General features: G+C 41.9%; 1 protein-coding gene across 16 annotated transcripts in view; it reads right to left on the bottom strand.

Moving 5' to 3' along the window:
- Prune2 (prune homolog 2 with BCH domain) overlaps positions 1-16,006 on the bottom strand; it is a 271,622-nt gene that overhangs the window by 101,856 nt on the left and 153,760 nt on the right. For all 16 annotated transcript variants that reach the window (NM_001419567.2, XM_087549667.1, XM_087549653.1 and 13 more), the window contains 1 exon segment: positions 4,310-4,465. In NM_001419567.2, the coding sequence (NP_001406496.1) occupies positions 4,310-4,465 (156 nt within the window).

Genomic DNA, 16,006 nt, shown 5'->3' with positions numbered 1-16,006 from the left:
TGCCTATGTTTTAGGGATGACCATCTTTGAGGAGGGCTGATCATCCTGGCTAGTTTTATGTCAACTTGATGCAAGATAGAGATGTCTGAACTTCAATTGAGAAGAATGCCTTCATAAGATCCAGCTCTAAGACATTTTCTTAATTAGTCATTGATGGGGGAGGGCCCAGCCCATTGTGAGTGGTGCCATCCCTAGTGGTACTAGATTTTATAAAACAGCAGGCTGAGCGAATCACGAGAAGCAAGCCAGTAAGCAGCACTCTCCCATGGCCTCTGCATCAGCTCCTGCCTCTAGGTTCCTGCCCTGCTTGAGTTTCTGTTCTGACTCTCTTCAATGATGAACAGTGACATGGACATGTAAGCCAAATAAACTCCTTTTACCTTACCCCCACACTCAACTTTTTGGTCAGGGTGTTTCATCACAGCAATAGGAACCCAACTCACTGACTCTCTGTCTCTCCGCAGTCATTTATTGCCTGTATCTCTTCATCTGGGGGTGGGGTCTTGTGAGCTTTCCCCTATGCACATTAGCATGTCAACTGGTGGGATCACAGTTTAGATCCTATTTAGGCAAGCACATTGTTGACATTGCTTGGATAGAGACTCCCTGTCATATAGAGAAGGTACAGTCTCACAGCCTCTGCTTCCTGCAATCTTCTCAACTCTCCCCTGTCTCCCCCATCCCACAATGTCCCCTGAGCCTTAGGCATAGGCATTGTGCTGTAGATGGATCATTTGGTGAAGTATACTCCTTGCTCAGATGTTGTCTGCATTTTGGCCAGTTGCTGCTTTCTACAATGATTTCTATCTGTTACAAAAAGAAGTTTATTTGATAAGAGGTGAGAGACATTGTTAGTAGACTGAACCTGGGCACAAGATGAGCATTGTGGGTTAAAGCCTGGAGGTTGGATGTGGCACAGATGGGTTAAAGTCAGGAGAGTTGATGGATTAGACTGGACATGTAAGGCATACAAATGGGACAAATCCTGGGGGTTGGGAATAGTGCCTTTAAAATATCTCGTGTGTGTGTGTGTGTGTGTGTGTGTGTGTGTGTGTGTGTGTGTGTGTCCGATGCATGGCCAGCTTTCTGTGAGGCAAGTGCTTTACCAACTGAGTCAACTCCCCATCCCTCCTTGCCAATGTGTTTGGCCGCTCTTCTGAGACAGTGTCTCATAGAACTCAGGCTGGTCTCAAACTCACTGTATCACTGAGGATAACCTTGAACTCTAGAGATTCTTGCCTGCACTGCTTTGAATGAGAACCCCCAATATGCCTTCGTCTTGGGTGTTTGAGCTCTTGGCTCCTCAGTTACTGATGTTTAGGTAGTACAGTCTTGCAGACTTTCCTGGGGATAAGCTTTGAGGTTAAAGGCCTTGGAGCACTTCCAGTTTGCTCAACCAGCTTCATGGTAAAGAATGTGAGCTGTGAGCTTTCTGTTCCAGCTGCCTGCTGCTATACTGCCCTGCCACTGTAGATGCTAACACCACTGGAATTATAAACCAACACAGGCGCTTTCTTCTGTATGTTGCCTTAGTCATGGCATTTTATCAGAGCAACGGAAAGGTGATATACAGCTTCTGTCTATTCCGTGCTGGGTCTATGGGAAGTGTGGGCCACAAGGCCAGGCTGATGTGGTACATGTGCTTGAACCCAGGGCTTCAAACAGACCAGGTAAGCAGTCCACTGACTGAGCTGTATTTGTAGTCTACTCTTTTCCTTAACATGAAATCAAACCATGTCCATCTGTCTACAAAAAAGGCCACAGACAACCTAGTCTCAGCTACCATTGCACTCGGCTCCACCTACCACCAGCTCTTTCTCTAGCCCCATCAAACTGCTCAGTTAATCTAAAATTTACATTAGTCGGCTGCTCCATTTCTGGAAGTTACAAGTAGAGGTGTTTAAAAGCGTCAAAAGCCTTTTCTAGATGTAACATAACGCCTGATGAGAGTGGCAAGGTAAAGCAAAAGGGGAAGAGGGAAGGTTGCGCTTCCCCATGGCACCCAGGCTTCTTCCCATCCCGGAGAGCACAGATAATGGAAATATGAACTGACAAAGGTACCTGGGAGGCAGAGGGACACTAAACCAGACAGCCAGGGCCAGGCCAGGCCTGGGCTGCACCGCTTGGACATCCAGGGGACATGGGGAGTGCTTTGGCATGCTGAGCTTTGGGAAAGGCCCTACAGGATTAACAGAGGTTAAAGTGATGGTGGATATAATGCCACACAAGCCATGGACTTGGCCGTGGTGGATGGTGGTCACTGAGTGCTCACTCACAGCCCCATAGTGCGATGTTTCACAGCTACGATCTCCTTTATTATTATGGCAGTCCTATGAGACTAGCAAAAGATTAAGACAGGGCTGACAGCTCTCTATTAGTGTGATGGGACCTGGGTTTTGAGCTCAGCAGTTGAGCTACAAAGGTGGATTCTCCTCTATATTACTACAAGATAAAATAGGACCTGTTGTTACCGAGCCTTCCCCTTCTGTGATGCAAGGTATTTAGAGAAACCACTGCCTTTGGATCCTACTTTGGAGTGAAGAAAGAATATGAAGTGTGGGTGCCAGGGCTCTGGATCACTCCATCTGCTTAAGTAAGCCAACTTTCCAAAGGGATCTGCCCTAAAAGTGACTCCAAAACTGAAAATGGAAGCTTGGACAACTTACATCTTGTCTCTAGGAAGTTAATGAGCAAAAAGGGTAAGATCTACCCTTTGCTATGGTTTGGCGGCTATAAAACATTCCCCTACACTGACTCATGCATTTGATCCCCGGTCTCTAGCTTCTGGTGCTGTCATGGGGAAGCTATGAAGCTTTTTAGACATGGCACCCAGCTGGTGAACCTAGGCCTGGAGGGTCAGCCTTGGAGGTTACAGGCAGTCCTATTTTTTATCTAGCCCTATGTGTCCCGATCCACTACAGTGTGATACACCACACCACACCACAAGTTCCCACTTGCCACAGATGACAGCTGCCACGCCTTCTCTGGCAAGGGGGATAGATAGTACCCCTGAAATGTGAGCGGACACAAACCTCTCCCCCATTGAGTAGCTTCTGCCAGGTGTTCTGTCACTGTGACGTTAACTAGTGCACCTTTGAATCTGAATGCATATTGTGTTAGCAGTGGGAAAGCCCCAGCTGGTGATTAGATGCGCACAGGTATGCGGGTCAGAAGGGGGGCCGTGCGACAGGGCATTGTGTTCTTATCTGAACTTGAGAAAGCAGAGAGAGAACTGGAGAATGCAGTCATGTTCTGTTAGAGGGAGGACAGAGGGCAGGGTACAAGAAAGAAAGAAATGGGAATGGAGACTTTGCCTCTTACCACCCATGATAACAAAGAATTCTGACTTACTAGTGAGGTTCACATTAACCAATCATTATATCCATATCTATTTCCCTCAGTGCTAGTTAACAAGTACAATAACTAACCTGGCTCACATATCATGACCTGTCATGAATAACCACCTCCACCTCCTCTTCCTCCTTCCTCCTCTTCCTCTTCTTCTTCCTCTTTCCTCATCTTCTTCCTCTTCTTGTTCTCCTGCTCCCCCCTTCTTTGTTCTTTGTAGGCAGTTTATCAAAAGGGTCAACTATCACCTTACAAGAACTGATTACCTATTGAGAATTTGAGCGCCTGTAGACTGTGCTTGCTAGGGCATCAGATCACTGGTCCATAAACACAAGGCACCAGATGGGCTTTGAGACAGTGACTAGGTTAGCTATCACACGGGAACAATTTCAAAAGAAAACAGAACAGAAAAAGGAGGACTTTTTGCCTTTATTTGGATGAGAAAGAACTGGTAGTTTTCTTTATGGTTCAGTCTAGAAGGGAAATAGTTGTGGGTGTCTACTATGGGTTTATGCACTCAGATTCTTGGCTCCCAATGTGCGTGGGGTGATACTGTTGATGAGGTGAAACCTTTCAGAGGCAGGGCTAGTAGAAGGTTGTTAGATCACAAGGCCACTACCTTCAGGAGGATTGAAGAAGACTTCAAGGGACTGTCTTAATTATCGTGAGAATGATTGGTTACAAAACAAGTCTAGTCTTTTGCTTCCAGGTTCTCTATGTGATGCCATCCACCAGAAAGCCCTCACCACAGCAGGGCATAAGCCATAACCATGCTCTTGAATCTCTACAAGTGTGATATATATATCCTAGACTCTGGTATTTTGTCAGCAACTCAAAACAGACTTACACAGTCTAATCTCAGGACTCTATCTCTCGGGCCTATTTCTTATGAGGCAGCAGTCCACTCTTATCACTCTTCCAGAAGTTCATAAACAATGAAACGGATGAGAGGAGGGCTCACCTGGCTGCACAGTTCTGGGTTCTGGGAGTACACAGCGATCTGCTGCCTTTGCTGCTCCTCCGATGTGTAGCTCGCGATCAGGATAAGGACATCAAAGCCAAACTTGTCTGTGAAGGCTTTCAAATCACTGGTGATGTTGCTATGAAGCAGGCAGTCCTGAAACAGCAAACACATGAGATTATTGTCCAACTGGCTTCTTCAGACAGCTGGCGACAAATCCGCTCAGGCCTGGGATGTGTCAGCACAGGTATTTATCACCAGAGGCAAAAGAAATAAGTGCTCTGAGAAAGTTTGGAAATTGGGGAAAGATTTCTTTCCCCAAACCAAGAAAGAAGATGTCTCTGCCATTATGATCAATTCTTTACCCAAGAAGCACATTTTAATTGATTTTTTTTCTATTTCATGTGCATTGGTGTTTGCCTGAATGTATGTCTGTGTGAGGGCGTTGGATTCTCTAGAACTGGAATTGCAGACCATTGTGAGATAGGGATGCTGAGAATTGAACCTAGATCCTGTGGAAGAATAGCCAGTGCTCTTAAATATTAAGCTGTCTTCCAAGCCCCAAAGAACACAGTTTTGTGAAATACTTGAAAAGTATATTTAGTCCTCACATTTATAATACACATATAAAAATGTGTGTTGACTCCAATCTTGACCTATCACTAGAAAAGCAAGAAGTTTCATATACCAGGGGTCTGGGTGATTGTCTCTCTTCCTTCGAGAAGTATAGTGAAGCCTATATTTTGGTCTTCATATATGGTGTGTTATGGTATACTCCTATTCTATAATATTATTGTTTTCTTTTTTGTTACCTGTAGTGGATTGGAAGAGGATGTTCCTCATAGGCTCAGATACCTGCACAATTTGTCCTTAGTTGGTAGGGCCATTTGTGGAGGTTCAGGAGGTGTAGCTTTCTGGAGAGAGTACATGATGAGGGCAGGCCTTGAGAATATATGACCTTGCCCTACTTTTGATTGGTTCTGTCTGCCTGGGCTTGCAGTAAAAGATGTGACTTCTCAGCCTCCTGCTCCTGCTGCTGTGCTTCCTCATCATGATGGACTATCATCCCTCCAGAACCATAAGCCAAAATGAAACTTGTATAAGTTGCTTTGGCCATAGTATCACATGGTAATTAATACAGCATTGTGTGTGTGTGTGTGTGTGTGTGTGTGTGTGTGTGTATACGTGTGTGCATGTCAGTGTGTGTGTGTATGTGTCATCTTTGTATGTAGATGTCAGAAGACAATATTTGGGAATCAGTTCTTTCCTTCCTTGCCAGTCCAGTCTCTCTTGTTTCTGTTCTTGCTCTGTATACTCCAGGCTGGCTGGCCTGTGAACTTTCAGCCCATTCTATCTCTATACCTTGTCTTACTACAGAGTTCTGGGATTGCAGATCTGGCCATTGCATCTGGCTCATTTGTGTTGGTTTTAGAGATTATACTCTGGTTGTCAGAGCATGCTTCAAGCATTCTTATCTGGTGATCCACCTCACTGGCCCTACAATTTTGTTTTCTATGATTATTGTCAGTTTCTTTTCAAATTTCCTGAAGATGCACTTTGATGAATTGGCTGAGGAATTCTTTTTTGAGATGGTCTCATGATGTGGAGCTGGGGTTTGAACCCAGGGATTTGTGTATGCTAGCAGAGCACTCTACCAACTGGGCTGTAGCTCCAGATCCTAAGGAATTTTTATTACAATGTAAAAGTCCAGAAGAATTTTGTAGCAGTTTTAATGTTGGGGCTACCTTGCTATTTGTGGCACTTGTGGAGAGAGCAGTAATGGCTGTGGCATTCCCAGAATGTGCCTTAGTCACCTACAGGAAATCTGTTGACTTCTCAAGCTATATCAATTTTACAGAGTGCCATTTTGCCCATACAATTCTCTCTTTTCCTTCAAGAAGAACAGTGAAGCTGTCATTATAAGTCCAGCATCTAGCATATTCACAGATTAGCATATACTAGTTGTTCAAGAAATCTTTGTAAACAGGCTGAAGAAAAATAAACAAAATCATTCTGTGCTACACTTCCTGTCATAGAGCACATGTGCTCACGTACACATATAAACACACACTCGCAAGCACACACACTCTCATACACATGCATACACACATGTATCCGCACTCACACATGCACATATACATGTGCATGCATTCACATGCACACGTGCACACTCTCACACACATAAATAATCCAAACAGACACTCAATCACACAATCCAAACAGAAACACACATATACACAACTAGCTAGTCACTATATCAATGAGTTCTACATCTGTGGATTCAAATAATAGTTGATCAATCACATGTGTTTAGGAAAAATATATCTGAACACATACAAACTTGGTTCTTATTGTCACCTCCCCTAAACAACACAACTAGTATCTGCATATTTTAGGTAAACATGACTTGGTGAATACAGGAGCATATACATGAGTTAGACATAAATTCAATGCCATTTTACAGAAGATACGTCTATATCTAAAGATTTGGGTATTCAAAGAGGGTTCTCAGAACAAATCCCCTTCAGATTCTGAGGAATGGCAGCACACACCACCACCACCATGACCACCACCACCACCACCACTGCCACCCTCCCCATTTCCCCATTATGTATAATCAATTAATTGGTAGTTTATCCTGCTATCAGTGCAAAACAACATGGTGTATACTCCAAGGGATTTAAAGAATTCTATGCGTTTTTATTACAATAGCAATTGTAATTATGGTTGTTGTGGTACAGTATTAAAACTACACATAGTATTTGCCATAGAAAACACGATTGCCATTCTGCCTCATCATAATTATTGTGAATAGTTGACTAGGTAGGTATGTAGATGTGTTGCTGCATTCATATTTGCACATTATCACTGCTTAAGACTTTTTATGAGAATCTGAACTAATCCAACAGCTCCCTGCACCCAAATGCCGTGGGGGAGAAAGCTGAACACCCAGAAGTTTGGACAATCCTGAAACTACAGGACAGTCTGCCACTTCTGCCCACCTCTCCCACATCCCTGGCCCAAGAGGAAACTGCATAGTGCCTCTAGATACAGGAAAATAGGAGCAGCCAGCAGCAGGAACCTCCTGGGTCTGGCCTGCACCTGGAACTGAACTGAACTGGTCACACAGCTCTCTGTACCCAAATCCCGTGGGGGGGGGAGCTGAACCCTCAGAAGTGCAGACACTCCTGAGAACTCAGAGGAGACTATTCTCTGCCCACATTCCCGACCCAAGAGGAAATCACCTAGTGCCATCTGTGCCCCCTGGGCACACGGACCTAGGGCAGTGAGGGACAAGATCCAGTTTCTGCCTTCACCGAGTGCTGAAAACCAGTCGCCAAGAGCACCTACACACCTGAGAGCAGAGCTCTCTACTCCCAGATATGACTGAAAGAAAACAGGAAAGCAGGTCTATAGGAGTGCTGACACATAGGCCTACAGGAGGGTCAAGCCACTGTCAGAGACAGCAAGACAAGCTAACACCAAAGACAACCTGATGACAAGAGGCAAGCGCAGGAACCTAAGCAACAGAAGCCAAGACTACTTGGCATCATCAGTGCCCAGTTCTCCCACCAAAGCAAATATTGGATATCCAAACACACCATAAAAGCAATATTTAGATACAAAATCACATTTTATGATGATGATTGAGGACTTTAAGAATGATATAAATAACTCCCTTAAAGAAATACAGAACAACTCAAGTAAACAAATAGAAGCCCTTAAAGAGGAAATTAAAAAATCCTTTAAAGAATTACAGGAAAACACAATTAAGCAGACAAAGGAATTGAACAAAACTGTCCAGGATTTAAAAAATGTAAATAGAAACAATAAAGAAAGCACAAAGTGAGACAACCCTGGAGATAGAAAACCTAGGGAAGATATCAGGAGTCATAGATGCAAGCATCACAAAGAGAAGACAAGAGATAGAAAAGAGAATCTCAAGGGCTGAAGATACCATAGAAAACATTGACAGAACCATCAAAGATAATGTAAAATGCAAAAAGCTCCGAGCCCAAAACATCCAGGAAGTCCAGGAAAATGAGAAGATCAAATCTAAGGATAATAGGTATAAAAGAGAGTGAAGACTCCCAACTAAAGGGTCAGTAAATATCTTCAACAAAATTATAGAAGAAAGATGGCCTAACCTAAAGAAGGAGATGCCCATAAACATACAAGAGGCCTACAGAACTCCAAATAGATTGGACCAGAAAAGAAATTCCTCCCATCACATAATAGTCAAAACACCAAATGAACAGAACAAAGAAAGAATATTAAAAGCAGTAAGGGAAAAAGGTCAAGTAACATATAAAGGTAGACCTATAAGAATTACACCAGACTTCTCACCAGAGTCTATGAAAACCAGAAGATCCTGGATAGATGTCATACAGACCCTAAGAGAACACAAATGCCAGGCTACTATATCCAGCAAAACTCTCAATTAACATAGATGGAGAAGCCAAGATAATCTATGACAAAACCAAATTTACACAATATCTTTCTATAAATCCAGCCCCACAAAGGATAATAAATGGAAAACTCCAACACAAGGAGGGAAACTACACCCTAGAAAAAGCAAGAAAGTAATCTCCTTGCAATGAAACCAAAAGAAGAGAGAGAGACACACACACACATAATTCCACCTCTAATAACAAAAATAACAGGAAGCAACAATCACTATTCTTTAATATCTCTTAACATCAACGGACTTAATTCCCCAATAAAAGACATAGACTAACAGACTGGATATGTAAAGAGGACCCAGCATTTTGCTGCATACCGGAAACCTAACTCAGAGACAAAGACAGACACTACCTCAGAGTAAAAGGCTGGAAAACAGCTTTCCAAGCAAATGGTCCAAAGAAACAAGCTGGAGCAGCCATTCTAATATCGAATAAAATCAACTTTCAACCAAAAGTCATTAAAAAAGATAAAGAAGGACACTTCATAATCATCAAAGGAAATATCCACCAAGATGAACTCTCAATCCTAAATATCTATGCTCCAAATGCAATGTCATCTACATTCATAAAAGAAACCTTACTAAAGCTTGAATCACACATTTCACCTCACACAATAATAGTAGATTTCAACACTGCACTCTCATCAATGGACAGATCATGGAAACAAGTTAAACAGAGACATACAGAAACTAACAGAAGTTATGAACCAAATAGACTTAACAGACATTTATAGAACATTTCATCCTAAAACAGAAGGATACACCATCTTCTCAGCATGATACCTTCTCCGAAACTGACCATATACTTGGTCACAAAACGGGCCTCAACAGATACAGGAAGATAGAAATAATCCCATTCATCCTATCAAATCACCATGGACTAAGGCTGGTCTTCAATAACAACAAAAATGACAGAAAGCCCACATATACATGGAGTTGAACAATGCTCTACTCAGTGATAACTTGATCAAAGAAGAAATAAAGAAAGAAATTAAAGACTTCTTAGAATTTAATGAAAATGAAGGCAAAACATACCCAACCTTATGGGATACAATGAAAGCTGTGCTAAGAGGAAAACTCATAGCTCTGAATGCCAGCAAAAAGAAACAAGAGAGAGCATACATCAGCAGCTTGATAGCACACCTAAAATCTCTAGAACAAAAAGAAGCAAACACACCCAAGAGGCATAAAAGGCAGGAAATAAAAACAAAACAAAACAAAACAAAACAAAAAAACCTTAGGACTGAAATCAATAAAGTAGAAACAGAAAGGACTGTAAAACCAGGAGCTGGTTCTTTGAGAAAATCAACAAGATAGATAAACCCTTAGCCAGACTAACCAGAGGGCACAGAGAATGTATCAAAATTAACAAAAGCAGAAACAAAACGGGAGACATAACAACAGACTCTGAGGAAATTTAAAAAATCATCAGATCATACTACAAAATCTTATAGTCAATAAAACTGGAAAATCCCCTTGTGAATATCGACACAAAAAATACTCAATAAAGTTCTTGCAAACTGAATCCAAGAACACATCAAAATGATCATCCATCATGATCAAGTAAGCTTCATCCCAGGGATGTAGGGATGGTTCAATATATGGAAATCCATCAACGTAATCCACTATATAAACAAACCACACGATCATTTCATTAGATGCTGAAAGCATTTGACAAAATTCAACACCCCTTCACAATAAAAGTCCTGGAAAGATCAGGAATTCAAGGCCCATACCTAAACATAGTAAAAGCAAAATACAGCAAACCAGTAGCTAACATTAAACTAAATGGAGAGAAACTTAAAATAATCCCACTAAAATCAGGAACTAGGCAAGGCTGCCCACTCTCTCCCTACTTATTCACTATAGTACTAGAAGTCCTAACCAGAGCAATCAGACAACGAAAGGAGGTCAAAGGGATACAAATTGGAAATGAAGAAGTCAAAAGATCACTATTTGCAGATGATATGATACTATACTTAAGTGTCCCACCAGAGAATTACCAAGCCTGATAAACAACTTTAGCAAAGTGGCTGGGTATAAAATTAACTCAAACAAATCAGTAGCCTTCCTCTACTCAAAGGATAAACAGGCTGAGGAAGAAATTAGGAAAATGACACCCTTCACAATAGTCCCAAATAATATAAAATACCATGGTGTGACTTTAACCAAGCAAGTGAAAGATCTGTATGACAAGAACTTTAAGTCTCTGAAGAAAGAAATTGAAGAAAATCTCAGAAGATGGCCAAATGCAATCCCCAACAAAATTCTAACTCTATTCTTCAGAGTTAGAAAGAACAATTTGCAAATTCACTTGGAATAACAAAAAATTAAAGATAGCAAAAACTATCCTCAGCAATGAAAGAACTTCTGTGGGGAATCACCATCCCTGACCTCAAGCAGTATTACAGAGCAATAGTCATAAAAACTGTATAGTATTGGCACAGAGACAGACAGGTAAATGAGTGGAATAAAATGGGTTCCAGAAATGAACCCACACACCTATGGTCACTTGATCTTTGAAAAAGGAGCTGAAATCATCCAATGGAAAAAGATAGCCTTTTCAACAAATGATGCTGGTTCAACTGGAAGTCAGCATGTAGAAAATGAAAATCAATCCATTTTTATCACCCTGTACAAAGCTTAAGTCCCAGTGGATCAAGGACTCCATGTCAAACCAGATACACTCAATCTAATAGAAGAAAAAGTAAGAAGAGCCTAGAACACATGGGCACTGGGGAAAATTTCCTGAACAAAACACCAATGGCTTATGCTCTAAGATCAAGAATCGACAAATGGGATCTCATAAAACTGCAAAGCTTCTGTAAGGCAAAGGACACTGTGGTTAGGACAAAACGGCAACCAACAGATTGGGAAAAGATCTTTACCAATCCTACATCTGATAGAGGGCTAATATCTAAAGTATACAAAGAACTCAAGAGGTTAGACTCCAGAGAGTCAAATAACTCTATTAAAATGAGGTACAGAGCTAAATAAAGAATTCTTAGTTGAGGAATATCGAATGGCTGAGAAATACCTAAAGAAATGTTCAACATCCTTAGTCATCAGGGAAATGCAAATCAAAACAACCCTTAGATTCCACCTCAACACCAGTAAGAATGGCTAAGATCAAAAACTCAGGTGACAGCAGATGCTGGCGAGGATGTGGAAAAAGAGGAACACTCCTCCATTGTTGGTGGGATTGCAGACTGGTACAACCACTCTGGAAGTCAGTCTGGAGGTTCCTCAGAAAATTGGACATTCCACTACCTGAGGACCCAGCTATATCTCTCCTGGGCATATACCCAAAAGATGCTCCAACATACAACAAAGACGCATGCTCCACTATGTTCATAGCAGCCTTGTTTATAATAGCCAGAAGTTGGAAAGAACCCAGATGCCCTTCAACAGAGGAATGGAGACAGAAAATGTGGTACATCTACACAATGGAGTACTACTCAACTGCCAAAAACAACGACTTCATGAAATTCATAGGCAAATGGATTGAACTACAAAATATCCTGAGTGATGTAACCCAATCACAGAAAAACACACAGGGTATACATTAACTGATAAGTGGATATTAGCCCAAAAGCTCAAGTCACCCAAGATACAATCCACAGACTGCATGAAGCTCAAGAAGGATGAATGAATTGCGATGCTTCACTGCTTCTTAAAAGAGGGAATAAACATATTCATAACAGGTGATATGGAGGCACAGTTTGGAGTAGTGACTGAAGGAATGGCCATTCAGAGCATGCCTCATATGTTTCCCATATATACAGTCACAAAAACTAGATAAGATTGATGAAGCTAAGAAGGACATGCTGACAGGAATTGAATATAGATGTCTCCTGAGAGACACAGCCAGAGCATGTCAAATACTAACTAGCATGCTAATGCTAACAGCAAATCACTGAACTGAAAATGGGACCCCGTTGGTGGAATTAGAGAAAGGATTGAAAGAGCTGAAGGGGTTTGCAACCCCATAAGAACAGCAATGCCGGGGTTGGGGATTTAGCTCAGTGGTAGAGTGCTTGCCTAGCAAGCACAAGGCCCTGGACTCGGTCCCCAGCTCCGAAAAAAAAAAAAAAAAAAAAAAAAGAGCAGCAATGCCAACCAACCTGAGCTCCCAGGACTAACCCATGGCTCCAACTGCATATGTAGCAGAGGAAGGCCTTGTTGGTTACCAATTTAAGGAGAAGCCCTTGGTCCTGCCAAGGTTGGACACCCAGTGTAGGGGGATGTCAGGGGGCAGAAAGGGGGATGGATGGAGAGGGGAACACCTTTATAGAAGAAGGGGATAGGGATGGGTTAGGGGGCTTATGAGCGGGAAACTGGGAAAGGGAATTACCATTTGAAATGTAAATAAAAATATATCCAATTTTTTTTAAAAAAGACTTTTTATCAGCCATTAAACACACAGGTTCTGCAGTTTCGATGAATGGAATCTTAAGATTTATGAAGTTCCCAAGAGACCCTTGGTGGGTGGGGGCTTCCATGTGTTGATAAGGCCTTTCTGTCTGATTTTGTTTTTATGGTTTTGGGGTTTTTTTTGTTTGTTTGTTTGTTTGTTTGTTTTTGTTTTGAGACAGTGTCTTTCTTCATAACCTTGGCTATCATGGAACTCACTTTGTAGACCAGGCTGGCCTCGAACTCACAGAGCTGCCTCTGCCTCTTGAGTGCTAGGACTAAGGCTGGGAGCCACCATGCCTGGCTTCTCATGGCAGTCATTCTTCCCAGGGATTTTACCAGATCGCTTTCCCTTTCAGGTGGCGAAGAACATGTGAGAATCACAAAACTCTCAAGATGTATTACTGATACAGACCAAGGATCTGACTTGGTAATGAAGTTTGTGATATTCATATGCAAGAACCTTTGGAATCACAAGATTCAGAAGGTACATTGCCAGTACCCATGCTTTTAACACCTATGGTATCCAAATACCATCACAGCAATCGTTAAGTTGATGTTTGTAGAGAATGAATTTGCCCACGGGAGTTTAGAGTATGCCTTCTCTGCATCAGACTATCCTTATGCATAACAAGCATTCAGGAGATAAATACTCCAAAGAGTCATTGGGAATTCATCAAGAAATTTAATGTTGGTCTTTGTGCCACTGTGGATCGAAAGCAGAGCTGATCCAGGAAAGACACTTATCTACAGCTTATCAATGTCAAAACTTTGTCAGAAGCCTCACAATTTCCCTTTACAAATATTTTTACATGTATGGATCCCCTAACACATCCATAAACTCCTAAAAGAAGTCATGCCTTTCAAAGAAATGTTTACATGCACAGGCAAGCACTCCCTTTGTGTCACTCAACCAAAAAAAGGTTAATTTGACTCATACCTGAACACAGTAAGATTCAGAAGCATTATTTGAAAGAGGCTGCACTTGTGGGCCTTGTGCTCTTCAAGAACGTTGGCTACGTTGGACACTCTTTGAACTCTTTGCTATGCAGACAGACACATCTTGTTCATCCGCACTGGTAAGACCAGGCTTTTTGTTAGAAATACAGTGTCACCCACACCCCAGACTCACTGAAGTGGCAGCTGCCTCTGCATCCCACCTAGAGAGCTCTGCCATAGAGAAATTGATTGGTCAGTGTATTTTCCTCCAAACCTGTCCTTTTTCATTCCCACTGTTCTCCAGGGACTTCGATGGGTAATATCCCCAACTCCTAATGCTTCGCAAACACCCAGAGCTGTGCATTCTAAACGCTTGCTGGGATTGCTGTTTAATAGGTTAGAGAGAAAAATCCAAGCACTTGTATTTTCATCTTTTCCCTTAAGTGATTCTTGAGGTCTATGACTTCTGGGTAAGATCGCCTCAGTCCTTCTATTGGTGAGCCCAAACCAAATTCCATGGAATTAGATGAAGTGTTGATTAAAAGAAAAATTAGTGAACCATTTTGGCATACTATCAATACATTTTGAATTAACCCCGATACATTTTGTAGTAACCCTAAACAATGATCGGCATCGATGCCCCATATCCTGTAGCAAACTTGTCCAAGCCAGATCCCGTTCTACTGGCCTAAGGGCAGCAGTGTCAAGAGTTTCATATTTAAAATAGTCAAACAAGGGAATGAGTGAGAATCTTCTGGTATCTGGGAAGTACAATCTGTTGGTTCTGCTTTTATGCTGGTGCTGTTTGCATAACATATAATTTATTCTTGTCTTCTAGCTATGGGGAGTCGTGTGCTGCAGTGACTCTTAACGTTGCTGGAGAGCAATGCCGGCCCTGAGTAAACAGCTCTTCATCATCAGCGGAGCCCCACTGTAGACACAGGTTGGCATTTTATTTCCCCCATCTGCCTTCTACCTGATAAATTACTGTTTTAGTTACACGTATACAAATACGATTTGTTAACCTGCTAGGATGTCTGCAAAATGTTTCTCTCACTTTCAGTTAAATTATATACATGCATATGTGTTTCCCACTTATTTGGGAAATAAAGAGATACTTCCCTTTCTAATTTTCCATTCAACCCCAGGAGTGCTCGCACGCGCGCGCACACACACACACACACACACACACACTCACACACACACACACACACACTGTCTACATTCCTGAACCTTACTAGAATTTAGGAATTTATTGGGACCTGGGAACTGACCAGCAAAAACAGGGAAAATGGCAATTGCTTCCCATTAGTGCCCATGGTACTAAAGATTCAATCATCAAACATTCAGAAGGTTGTGAAAATGCTTGCCTGAATAATCCCTAGCTTTGGAATTAGAAAAATCTAGAAAGGCAGAGAGAAAAAGAGGGCTGTTATTTCCCAGCTGAAAGCTCACTTAGAGAACTGAGAACCCTATAATATGATGATAATAAAGACAATGATGATGTCATCTTCGATGACGACGATGACAATGACAACCCCAGGGCAGAGAAGCAGAAATGATTTGACTCCATTTGCCCTAAAATAGGACCCCAGAAGGTTTAATGTGTTCATCATTGGAAATACACAGTCAAAGGCAGTGGAAAATTCCATTGTCCAAAAATACCCTTTTAGTTTTCACTGCATTATTTAAAAAAATATTTAGTATTGAGGGCTGGAGACATGGCTCACTGGTTAAGAGCACTTGTTACTCTTGCAGAGCACCCAGGTTTAGTTCTCAGCACCCACATGGTAGTTCACAGCCATTCACAACTCCAGTGCCTAGGTGCCTGATACCCTCTTCTGACCTTCTTAGGTACCAAGCTCCAACATGGTGCACAAATG

The sequence above is a fragment of the Rattus norvegicus genome, chromosome 1, assembly GCF_021556685.1.
Source record: "Rattus norvegicus strain SHRSP/BbbUtx chromosome 1, alternate assembly SHRSP_T2T, whole genome shotgun sequence".
NCBI lineage: Eukaryota > Metazoa > Chordata > Mammalia > Rodentia > Muridae > Rattus > Rattus norvegicus.
This window is presented reverse-complemented; position numbering and strand designations above follow the sequence as displayed.